At 43.0% G+C, this 12,127-nt stretch overlaps 1 protein-coding gene across 2 annotated transcripts in view; it reads left to right on the forward strand.

The window, feature by feature from the left end:
* Positions 1–12,127, forward strand: part of LOC111153546 (proprotein convertase subtilisin/kexin type 5) — a 455,156-nt gene that overhangs the window by 115,781 nt on the left and 327,248 nt on the right. For both annotated transcript variants that reach the window (XM_022512624.1, XM_022512625.1), the window contains exon 4: positions 8,389–8,532. In XM_022512624.1, the coding sequence (XP_022368332.1) occupies positions 8,389–8,532 (144 nt within the window). The remainder of the gene's footprint in view (positions 1–8,388; positions 8,533–12,127) is intronic.

Consider the following 12,127-nt stretch of genomic DNA (forward strand, 5'->3'; position numbering starts at 1 on the left):
CCGGACAGCATTTGCACCACTCTGAAAATTCTCTGTGCTCCCCTTACCCTTCCTCTCATCCCCAATCTCCAGCAACCACTGATCTTTCTACGGTCTTCATAGTTTCGCCTCTTTCCACAGTGTTCTATAGTTGGAATCTTCTATATATAGTTGGGGTGTAGCCTTTTCAGATCGGCTCCTTTCACTGAGTAATTTAAATTTCCTCCATGGCTTTTCATGGCTTGAGAGCTCATTTCTTTCTAGCACTGAGTAATGTTCCGTTGTCTGGACGTACCACAGTTTTTGCGTTAACCTGCTGAAAGTCATCTTGGTGGCTTCTGAGTTTTGGCATGTGTGAATAAACATGCTGTAAATAAGCACCCGTTTGCAGTGTTTTGGTGTATGGATATAAGTGTTCAACTCCTTCTAGTAAATGCCAAGGAGTGTAACAGTTGTACGGCAAGAGCCTGTTTAGTTTTGTAAGACACTGCCAAACCGGCTTCCAGTGTGGCTGCCATTTGCCTTCCTGCCGCCATGAATGAAAGTTCCTGTCGCTCCACAGCCTCACCAGTGTTTGACAGGGTCCGTGTTCTAGATTTCGGCCATTCTAATAGTTGTGTGGTGGTATCTGATTTTTTTTTTTAAAGATATTATTTATTTATTTGACAGAAAGATCACAAGTAGGCAGAGAAGCAGGCAGGGGGATGGTGGGATTCATGCTCCCTGCTGAGCAGAGAGCTGGATGTGGAGCTTGATCCCAGGACCCTGAGATCACGACCTGAGCCGAAGGCAGAGGCTCAACCCACTGAGCCACCCAGGCACCCCTGGTATCTCATTTTTATTTGCATTTTTCTGCTGACCAATGACATGGAACATCTTTTCATATGCTTATTTGCCCTCTATCTCTTCTTTGGTGAGGTGTCTGTTAAGGTCTTTGGCCCATTTTTTAAAAAGATTGTTTGCTTCTTTATTGTTGAATTTAAGAGTTCTTTGTATATTTTGGACATGTCCTTTATTAGATGTGTCTTTTGCAAATATTTTCTCCTAGTCTGTGGATCATCTTCTCAATGTGTTGATATTATCTTTCACAGAGCAGAAGTTTTTAATTTTAATGAAGTTCAGCTTTTCAATTATTTCTTTCACAGATTGTGCCTCTGGTGTCGTATCTAAAAAGGCATCCTCGTACCCAAGGTCATCTAGCTTTTCTCCTGTGTTATCTTCCAGGAATTTTAGTTTTGCATTTTACATTGAGGCCTCAGATCCAGTTTGAGTGAATTTTTGTGAAGGATGTAGGGTCTGTGTCTAGATGGACTTTAGTCATGTGCATGTCCCATTGTTCCAGCACCATCATTATCTTTGGTCTGTTGTAGTGCCCTTGCTCCTTTGTCAAAGATGGGTTGACTATACTGCCTCAAATTCTTGATCCCCAGGTACCAGTAGAATTGTTGGAACTGGATTTTTTCCGTCATGCTCCTCTGTCTAGGCATGTTTTGTACCCCCCGTAGCCTTTCTTCTTCTTACGTCCGCTGTTTTCTGATGTTTCTTGGGTGTTATGTGGGACATCCTTGAGATTTTGTAACTGAGAAATGATCCTCTGTCAAAATGGTATTATAGTAAATGTGAACCATGGTTCTGGAAGGGTTGGAATACTGGTATAAATGTGTGGAGTTTAAAAAAAAATGTGTGATGATTCATAGGAGGCCAGCTGACCAGTGTAACAAGGAAGAGTTGGACACTGTTTTCTACTCACACATCTCATCCCTAGTCTCTAGACCTGCAGCCACAAATGTAAAATATTCAGGTCATCCCAGCTATCCTTACAAAGGATCAAGTGACAAAAAAAAAAAAAAAAAAAAAAAAGAAAGAAAGAAAAGAAAACAAAAACATTAACAAAACAAACAAAAAAGGATCAAGTGCCCCTTCAAGTTTGTCTGACCTGCCTTTCCAGACAATGAAGAAAACCATTATCGTATTATTTTTGTAGTAATCCTCTCTCTCTTTCTCTCTCTCTCCATAATTAGTGTTCTTTTCTAAACTATCGAGTACACTCATGCCTCCTATGACTGTGTTCTCATCAACAAAGGATTGTAGTAACAGCAGCCATTTCTTAGGTACTTTATCTTCTTTAATCTTTATGGCAATTCTCTACATTCAAACTATAGGTTAGGTTTTAAGAATATAGGGAATTTAACAAACTTATGTAGCTGGAAAGTGTCAGAGGTGGGATTTAATTTTTCCGATAACCCCAGCTGTAGTACTTAGTTCCTATGCTGAGTTTCATGTCATTAAAATAGACTGGGCTTCTTTGGAATTTCTGGAAAATCTACAAATTGAATAATCCTCCTTGAATAATTGGTTGTTAGAACTGTTTTGGCTAGGGACAGCTTTTTTTTGTTGTTGTTGTTGTTTTGCCCCCATATGTGTGATAACAAAGGATTTCAAGTCCATCAAATTGACCCATAAATAGAATAGTACATGTCTAAGGGCTCTAACTTAACTGAGATTTTCAAAAATCTGTGAAGTCATCTTTGGTTTTGGAGTTATAGAATCTCTACTTCATCTATCCCAAGAAGAACCATCAGTTTATGGCCTCACAAAAGTCCAAAGTCCAATATCTCTAGCTAACCCTGAGAAAGAAGTCAAGGAAAGACCTTTTCCAAATAGACGCAAGAAGTAAAATGATTGTCTGAAACTGTGAAGGGGACTACTAAGCCTAGGTACTTAGCAATAGTTCCCAAGTACTGAGAAGCAGATGTCAGATCCATTGGAAGGGACAATTTCATCTTAAATGGAGCAAGGCTAACAGTGGAGTGAGCCATTTCCTGTGGTGTTTTGGATATGCCTTCTGAGAGCTCATGAGAACTTACTGTTACAGACTCAGGAATTTTGTGGAGTGTGATAGTTTAAAACTCTCCATGATGTGGGTATTTACACCATGGAAATTGGCAAACACTACAAATAAGGGATTTTTTTTTTAAAGTTTATTTAGTTTTTTTAGTAATCTCTATGTCCAATATGGGGCTCGAACTCACAACCCCAAGATCAAGGTCATATGCTCTTCTGAGGCAACCTGGAGACCCAAAGGAATTTTTTTTTTTTTTTTTTCTTAAATGAATCGAGAGGTACCTTGGGGGCTCAGTCAGGAGAGCCTCAAATTCTTGATTTTAGCTCGGGTCCTGATCTCAGGGTCATGAGATGGAGCCCCATGTTGGGCTCTGCACTCAGTGCGGAATCTGCTTTGGATTTTCTTTCTCTCTCCCTCTGTCCCTCCTCTCTCTTTCTCTCTGTCTCTGTCTCTCTCTCTCTCTCTCTCTCTCAATGAATGAATGGATGAATGAATTAAGTAAAATCTTTTAAAAACTGATTTGCCAGCACATCTTTGGCTATTTAGCAAAGAAGTGAGCTCTATGTCACTGCAACTAAGAAAATAGAAACTTTACGATTTTCTGAAAGATATGTTGGAATACATGGAATTAGGGAAAAATTAGGTCCCTACGGTCTTACTCAGCTGTGTTATCCTTATCCCCTGAATGCACTAATCTCAGTGCTAAGGCAAGTGAGATTTGTGATTTGAATGCCTTTACCGATGCTCTTTTGTCGAACACCCACTCGTAACCTACTCCTGATTTCGCACGTGTTACATCTTCCTCTAAGCCCCTTCTGTCTTAACTTCTAACAGAAGACTTTCCATAACCCTGTAGTCTGGTGTCAGATTGTTTCCTTTTGAATCCTAATTTTAATATTGACTAGCTGTGTGAACTCTGGAAGGCTACTGAGGCTGATTAAGCACTCCCCCCACCCCTTTCTTTTAATCTGTTAAAAGTAAATGGTTGGAATACCTCCTTCAAACAGTTGTTCTGAGTCTTAAATGAAGTAATTAGTCCAATGCTTGGTCATGATAAGACTCTTGTAGGTGTCAGTTCTATTTCCCCTAAGGGAGTATCGAGTCTGGGTTTTGTTTTTTTGTTTTGCTTTTTTTTTTCTTTTCAATTTCTAACACCTTTTGGACTCCAGCTTCTACAAAGAATTTCAAGTATATATACACTGTACTAGGTTGACTAGCTATGTTTTTGAATTAGTCTATAAAACAGAATTTTTGTGTATTCTGCATTCTCACAAAGCGTGTATTCTCAGAAATGCAGTCTGTGGAGCCGCTGTATTGATAATAACGAGATGTTTTCAATGTTAGTGAGTGAGCTGTTGGCAGCATATAAGGGTCCTTTGAAGAACCTCAGAACTTGGAGAAGTTTAAAAAGAATGACCTTGAGAGTCATCCCCCATCCATCCCCCAAGAAAAGGATGGCAAAAACATAACAAAAGTGTTTATTTTTAGTGGAAACTGTTCTTTCATTGAGCAAGCACTGTGATGTGTTCGTGAAAACACAAGAAAAGCAGACACACCCAGAGTGATTTATTTTTTAATTTTTTATTATTATGTTCAGTTAGCCAACATATAGTACATCATCGGTTTTTAGTGTAGTGTTCAGTGGTCCCTTAGTTGCATATAACACCAGTGGTCATCACAACACGTGCCGTCCTTAATGCCCATCACCCGGTTACCCCATCCCCCCACCCTCCTCCCTTCTTTAACCCATAGTTTGTTTCCCGGAATCCAGAGTCTCTCATGGTTTGCCTCCCTCTCTGAAATCTTTGTCTTCAGTTTTCCCTCCCTTCCCCTATGGTCCTGTGCACTAGTCCTTAAGCAGAACAGCTCATAACCCGGGTATGGAAAAGGTCATTTCTAGAGCCCACAGAGCAAACGCTTTCAAATTGCATTCCCAAATAAAAGCTTTTATGGATAAGGAAGTGAGAGATGCAGGTGGCAAGCATCGTTCCTATTTTCCATTTTGTGTCATTTCTCTAAATATTTAGTCACTTGTGCATAGGCCATCATTGAAAATATAGTACAGTATTCAGAAACAAAGGTGCATACATTTACTGTAAGTATTTATATATACTGAGCATATATGTGGTTTGCATCATCTTCAGAGATCCTGGAGGCTCTGAGTGGACTGTTTTTGAATACCGGTCTATAGACCACATATGTGGTGACACATTTCTGGAAACTAGCCTTGAGTTCAGCTCTGGCCGAGATCTTCGCAACATTGATTGACTATGTCTGAGGAAATTCGAACTAATCTATGTTCTTTTTGCCTTCGGGTGATGCTATAGCATCGATTCCTGTCAAGGAAATAGAGCCCAGTTTAGAGACCATTTCAGTGAGGCAGTTAAGGAAGTGATTAATTCATTCTCCTCTTGGGTCATTGTTGATTGGCACTAGTATATTCCATAGTCTTTGCTCTCTGGATACCTTGGGTGTATGAAACAACCACATCAGAAACATGTTTGGAAGCCTAGACCACTGGAAATGTGTGTTTAAAAAAAAAAAAAAAAAAAAACTAAAGATCACATTCAGAATTTAGGATTCTGATTTAAGGGTCCTCTAACCTTACTACTCATTTGCAGGAAACACCCCAGGCCCTGATTTCTTTTTCTTTTGACGTGTTGGCCACTTGCTATATTAGATGATCCAAATGAATTGGCTGTTTCCCCTCCTTCCCTTTCCATGTTGGCAGATGAAAAGAAAAAAAGATGGTACAAAAATATTTAATCTGTAAAAGTCGGTTTCCACAGGGGCAGAGGTGGAAGGAAGAAACCTAATTGCTGCACTTTTAACACACATGTTTTCCATAGACGGCTGGTTTTCTTCAGTTTTCATAATTACAATTTCAGGCAGCATCCCTCCACTCCAGGATGGCTATCCCATTTGTGGGTTACCCATTTCCTGCACATTTCCTTCCTCCAGCCCACCTCTTGGCCACATTAACATTACTTCATGTCACAAACGATACCCCAGGTGGCCAGAACAGGTTCTGAGAAAGGGAAAATGACGTGGAAACCTGTCAAGGTTGCTTTCTGTTAAAGTGTTTGGTGAGGAGAGGCCCACACTCTTGGCCATAAGGAGACTTCTGGAATACGTAGACATTTCGGAAATCATTTCTTTCATGATTATCTCCATTAAGTAAGCATTAGCTGGCTAGGCATCCCTGACAAGGTTGGAGCAGCGAGCATCACAGCAGCTGTGAACTTAGAAATGAGGTTGAGGATATGCCCTCACTTCTGGCATGTGATCTGTCAGCCCAGTATTTACCACAGTCCTAGGTTAGACTTGGTTTAATGCGTAGTCTTAGAGGGGCTTACAGTCAATAAGACAAAATTCACATACAAGATCCAACAGTCAAGAGCAGTTCAGAATTTATTAAGGGGTTGGATTTATTAGGGATTGGGTTGTGTAGGACAGAATGTGTGTGTCTGTGTCTGTCTGTCTATATCCTTGAGTTCAGGGATGGGATAGAGCCCGATGAGTTGGCTGAAGTCCATGAGAAGTCTTTGTGAGAAGAAGTGTAGGAGCCGGGCTACACCTGGAAAACTGGGGGGAGGTGGAGAGAGTGGAATCTGGGTCAGTGTCGTAGTAGAGTGAATGTGTGGGTGTGTGTAGAGCCTCAAATGCCAGAAAGAAGTCAAGAAGGTGAGGAAAAGATACAGATGTTCAAAAAATATATAAGCCCTCATCCTCCATGAAATTGATATTACCTGTGGTGAAAAGTGGGTACACCCTTTGTGAGAATGAATCCTCAAAACTGTCAAGTGTGTTGATAACATTGGACGAAAGGCAGTCTCATTTGGAGAATAAATTTACAAATTCTTATCAGAGGCTGTTAGAGGCATCTGTCTCTCATTAGCTCCAGATTTTGATGGATGACGTTCGGAAAGAGATGAGCTTCCATTGCTTTAGGTTGTTGTTGGAACAAAAGCCCAGTCATGCCTACAAAGCCCTGGATGGTCTGACCTCTCTTCTGCTTCTGATTGGCTGTCTTCCAGACCATTCTGTCCCTCATTCCCTGAGCTTCAGCCATACACCACCTTCTTTCTCTTTCTTCGGTATGCTAAGCTCTTCCCCACCTTACGTTACCCTGGCATTGACTGTGTCTTCTACCGAGAAGAGACGAATGTCTAGGCTGTTGGGCAGAGCAGCTCTTTGTCACCATTCACGCACAGAGCCACCCAGGCGCCCCTCCTCTGGGAAGTCTTAAGAACCTGGGAAACAACACCCCTTAGGGATATTTCAAAGAGGTGGACTTGGAGGGGTCATTGTGTGGATTGGATGAATGTTAGTCTAACAGGAAAAGCTGCTGGTTTCATGCATTTCTTGCTATGTTTATACGTTGTAGCCATTGTGGAACCAAATGACTCTGAACCTAATGAGTTAAGACCCGATCTTTCTCCAGCCTGCCCTCTGACCATGGCACACATTCCTGTCCCCTTGCTCGATCCCTTCTCTAAGTACCGCTGACCAAGTGTGCCTGCCCCCTACCTGTCCTGGTGTGACAGCTCTGGTTAATTCCACAAAAGGGATATGACGAATCTGTTACTTTCTTTCTCATTCATGGTTTCTGACAGTAGCCCCTCTCCAGCTGACACTGTCCAAAAGCTGCCTGAGTTCTCTGCTTTGGCTTGTTTGGCTTCCAGGCTCTTGGTTAAGAAAGGATCAAGTGGGTGTTGTGTCCTTGCCTAGTTTGGGTTTATGAATGAAATGTTACAATGTGGGCGCCTGGGTGGCTCCGTGGGTTAAAGCCTCTGCTTTCGGCTCAGGTCATGATCCCAGGGTCCTGGGATCGAGCCCTGTATCGGGTTCTCTGCTCAGCAGGGAGCCTCCTTTCCTTCCTGCCTCTCTGTCTACTTGTATTCTCTGTCTGTCAAATAAATTTTTTTAAAAAAATTAAAAAAAAAAGAAAGAAAGAAAAATGATCAAGTGGGTGTTCTGTCCTTGCCTAGTTTGGGTTTATGAATGAAATGTTACAATGCGGGCGCCTGGGTGGCTCCGTGGGTTAAAGCCCCTGCCCTCCAATGAGGTCATGATCCCAGAGTCCTAGGATTGAGCCCCGTATCAGGCTCTCTGCTCCGTGGGGAGCCTGTTCCCCCCCGCCCCTGCCTGCCTCTCTGCCTACTTGTGATCTCTGTCTGTCAAATAAATAAAAATCTTAAAAAAAAAAAAAAGAAACAAAACCCAACAATGTTACAGTGCCTTTTTACGTGCCACTAATACGTGCTACGATAAAATGACACACCCCCAATTGTGCCACTGGGGTGTAATTTATTTGACTCTATTTTTTCTAAAGGATCTATGGCATTAGGACAGGGCAGAGCTGGCAGAAGATTTCTGTCCCACTTGCCTTCCCCAATCTACCCTTCCCACCTTCTCTTGTTACTATGCTAGAGACCCGTGCTCCTGCTCCGTGGGCCACCTCCACATTTCCATTAATGCACTCCATTACCTCCACAAGGAGGTGATTTTCCCATCTTCCGATGATTAGTCCTCCACGCTAATTCTCCCTCCTTCTTTCTTAGCACTGCAGTGACAACACACATCCCTGCCAATCAGACATGAACATCGAAGGAGCCTGGAAGAGAGGCTACACGGGAAAGAACATTGTGGTGACCATCCTGGATGACGGCATTGAGAGAACCCACCCGGATCTGATGCAGAACTATGTGAGTGTGTGCTGTGGTCGGAACCCCTTCCCTCCTGGGAAGTAAGGGGACATGAGTGATGATTGTCAGGAAGTAGGGATATTACTGAAAAACTCAGCTAACAGAGTAGGCTCTGCGTATTGCTTCGTCTTATGAAAAGACGTGCCCTCTGAGTACAGGGAGCACGAGCTACTGCTTTCAACTTTCCAATGCCTTTGATGTTCTAATGACACAAAGCAGGGGATAAGGTGGCAGAAACCCCACCCCACCACCCTCTGCTCCAGAAAATGACTGCTCTTCTGAAAGACTCAGCCTCGCAGCCATGCAACGGGCTCTGTTTCTCTTATGGAGGAAAACATACTTAGAACATTTCTCAAGTTTTTCTACTGGCCTTTCTCTCTCTCTCTTTTTTTTTTTTAATTCTTCTTTTTCAAAGGACAATAGTGATCAGCCTCCTACTTGTCCTAGAAGCAGTCACTTCCCTTTCTTAAGAAGGAAGTGTGATTCCAGGACTCCAAGAGAACGTAGGATGAGCCCAAGACCACAGAGCAAGGAAAGTGCTGACACTCAGTACTTTGAAAATCCTGGTTTTGATACCCAGGGCCCATGGAACATTGGGGTCAATTTCTGCCCCTTGGGTCTCTGGGTCCCCTCTACCACAATTGATATCTACTGCCCAGAAGAAATGTGTCCATGATCTCTCTAAACTCTACCCTCCAAGCTCATTCCTTCCATTGGCTTCTGCTTTCTAAGTTCGGTTGAGAGTGCCATAATTATCTCACAGTATGCCATTCTCTGTCAGCTCCAAATTTGTTTCCTGACACCTTAGTGTTCTGTCTAAAATATAGAGCATGGGGACACCTGGGGCCTCAGTCTGTTAAGCAGCTGCCTTCGGCTCAGGTCATGATCCCAAGGTCCTGGGATCGAGTCCTGCATCGGGCTCCTTGCTCAGCAGGGAGCCTGTTTCTCTCTCTGCCTCTGCCTGCCGCTCTGCCTACTTGGGCTTTCTCTCTGACAAAAAGTAAATCTTAAAAAAAAAAAAAGTAAAATATAGAGCATGTAACAATCCCCTGTTATCTGCAAATATAACTCTGATTCCCATGACGGCTCGGCAGAAAATCCCGTGGATCGCACTCACACCCATGTTTTCTGACTTCTCCTCAGTCCTCTTGTGACCGCTGTTTCCACCCAGAAACACTGATATCACTGAATGCCACTTTAACGAACCCCTTCACCCCGCCTTCCTTCCTGATTCCAAAATCTGGGCTGTGTCAAGTGTCCCTAAATTATATTTCATGTTGATACTGAAAAAATTTCTCTTAAAATCGGTGATTTTCTAGCCACTGAAAGTTTCCTCTCCTATCCCTGGAAATACAAGCAGCTCTAAATCATGGTGAAGTCTACTTTGCTACCCTTTGCAGGAGTCTTACTGACCCCAAAGGAGGAAAGTCACAGGTCGGGGTGGGAAGCTTTGCCCCGTGTTTATGGAGGGGACCCATAAGGAATCCTGAGCTATATGACTGGGAGGACCCCGTCTCTGCAGAATTTTGTCTTCTATATTCCCTTTCATGGTCATTAAAGGAGTGACTTCAGCCAGCCCAACCCACCACCCTATGCCTGAGCTGGCAGAGAATGGTGAGGCAGGCCCTGCCCCATGGTTGCCCCTGCCCAACGGCACAGATGACTTCCCGGCATGCTTGCTGCCTCAATGGACACAGAGTGGCCCTGGGGGATGTTGTCCTGGGCTCACTCAGAACGGACCTAACTTTTTCCTGAAGGCCAAGTTTCAGAGACAGGGATATGATGCCTTCTTGAAATCCAATCTCTCTCTCTCCTCATCTCCATCTCCCTCAGCATGAGAGGGTTTAGTTTCTGGGCACCACAGGTATCCCCTCCATGTCTTCTCTGGCCCCACTCCCTCTGCCTCTCCCTCTCTTTCTCTCGCTCTCTCTCACCTACTGCTTCAGCTTCTGAAACCATTTAGAGAGAGCTCGCCATATTGTTTCCAATGTTCCTTTCTCATTTGCTCAGTCTCACTTCTTTCAAGATATTGACTCTCAAATTAATTATCCTGAAGAGACTCCATTTTATCTTTGCAAATAAAATACCTTCAAGCCACTTCTTTGGTGCCCGGGAAACTCCCACTGGCTCACAGTGACCCATATTTCTGACCCACGGAGACCTTCCTCCACACGAACCCCCAGCGTCACCTCACACTTGAATCTTTCCTCACAGTCTTCCATCCTGTCAGCCGTTTCGTGTCAAACATTCAGCCAAGAAACTTCACAAATTAATTTTTTACAATGACATACTGAAACAATTTCCACTAAATTAGATGATTTTTCCCTAAGGTTAAAAAGAGAGAGAAAGAAGGAACTGCAAATTCATTTCCTTCTCATTTGAACAAAATGTTTGAGTGGCTGCTCTCACCCTGCCTCCAAGCACACACAGGCATTCACAGCATAGAATTTGAGAGCTAAAAAGAAATTTCTGTTCATCTCCTCTCTTGATAACGGTAGAAGCTGGGGCCTGACTGCTACAGTGAGTGAGCCCAGGTCAAATAAAGAACAGAATTGTGGGGACCTCTCTTCCAGCAGAGAAGTCTTTCTGGTCATACACAGTGTCGGTTTGGGGGGGCTGTTCCTGCCCCCCCATGAGCTAGGAATGTATTTGATGAAACACAGACAGCTTTAACCTAATTGTGATTGCATTCCTTGCCCCTTTCATTTTTATCCTCCCTTGAAACTGAATTCTCTAGAACATATCTGTGTGGTGAGCAGTACCAATGATTGTCAGTTGTCCCATGTTGGATCTGGTGAAGTGCAGAGAAAAGCACCTTGGATGGGGTCAGGGGGCACATGGCCTGGGTTTGAGTCTAGGTTCCACAGGCTGGTATGCTTCATGCCTTTGGCCAAGTTATTTAGCCTGTCTTAAGCCTCTCTTTCCTTGCAAGTAAAATTAGTCGGTTACACTTGATACCATTCATGCTCTAGTGACCCGTGGGGGGGGCGGCTGTGGGGCCACCTTTGTATGAGAAGCAGGGACTTACCTACCACCTTTGAATGTCCAGTGGATTTTACGTAATTTCTCCCGCTATCAGACTCTTTGGTACTACACATTATTTCCAGAAACCAGAGCCTTTGATAAAGCCTGAAAACACAGATAGCATTGACTTTCACTAAAACTGAAATCAGGAGTTACCCTAAAGCGTCAGAAAATACAAAACTTTCTAAATTAGTCCTACCTACTGTGATTTAAATTGGAGTAAAAGTATAAGCCAGTAATTTGTTTTTGGAAATTTAGAAAATTGAAAGAAAGAAATGTGGGAATCCAGAGATATTTCACAATCACTTTTAAAAGCAGACAGACCCAGCTTTGGCTTCACGGATGCTTTTGCCTCATTCCGAAGCCTTGACCTACAATAAAACTGTGTTCTTTATTTTGGTTGGGGCAGAGGGTCACTGGTTATTAGTAAAAAGTCTGAATTACAGACTCTTCTATAATAGTTACAACATCTGGAACCAGACAACTCTTGCCTGATGGAGATACGACGATAACCCAATATAATAAATTTCTAATACTGATTTTTAATTGGCTGGCCAGTTATTTGTGAATT

This window comes from Enhydra lutris, unplaced genomic scaffold (genome assembly GCF_002288905.1).
Source record: "Enhydra lutris kenyoni isolate GAN:26980312 unplaced genomic scaffold, ASM228890v2 scaffoldscaffold33, whole genome shotgun sequence".
Classification (NCBI taxonomy): Eukaryota; Metazoa; Chordata; class Mammalia; order Carnivora; family Mustelidae; genus Enhydra; species Enhydra lutris.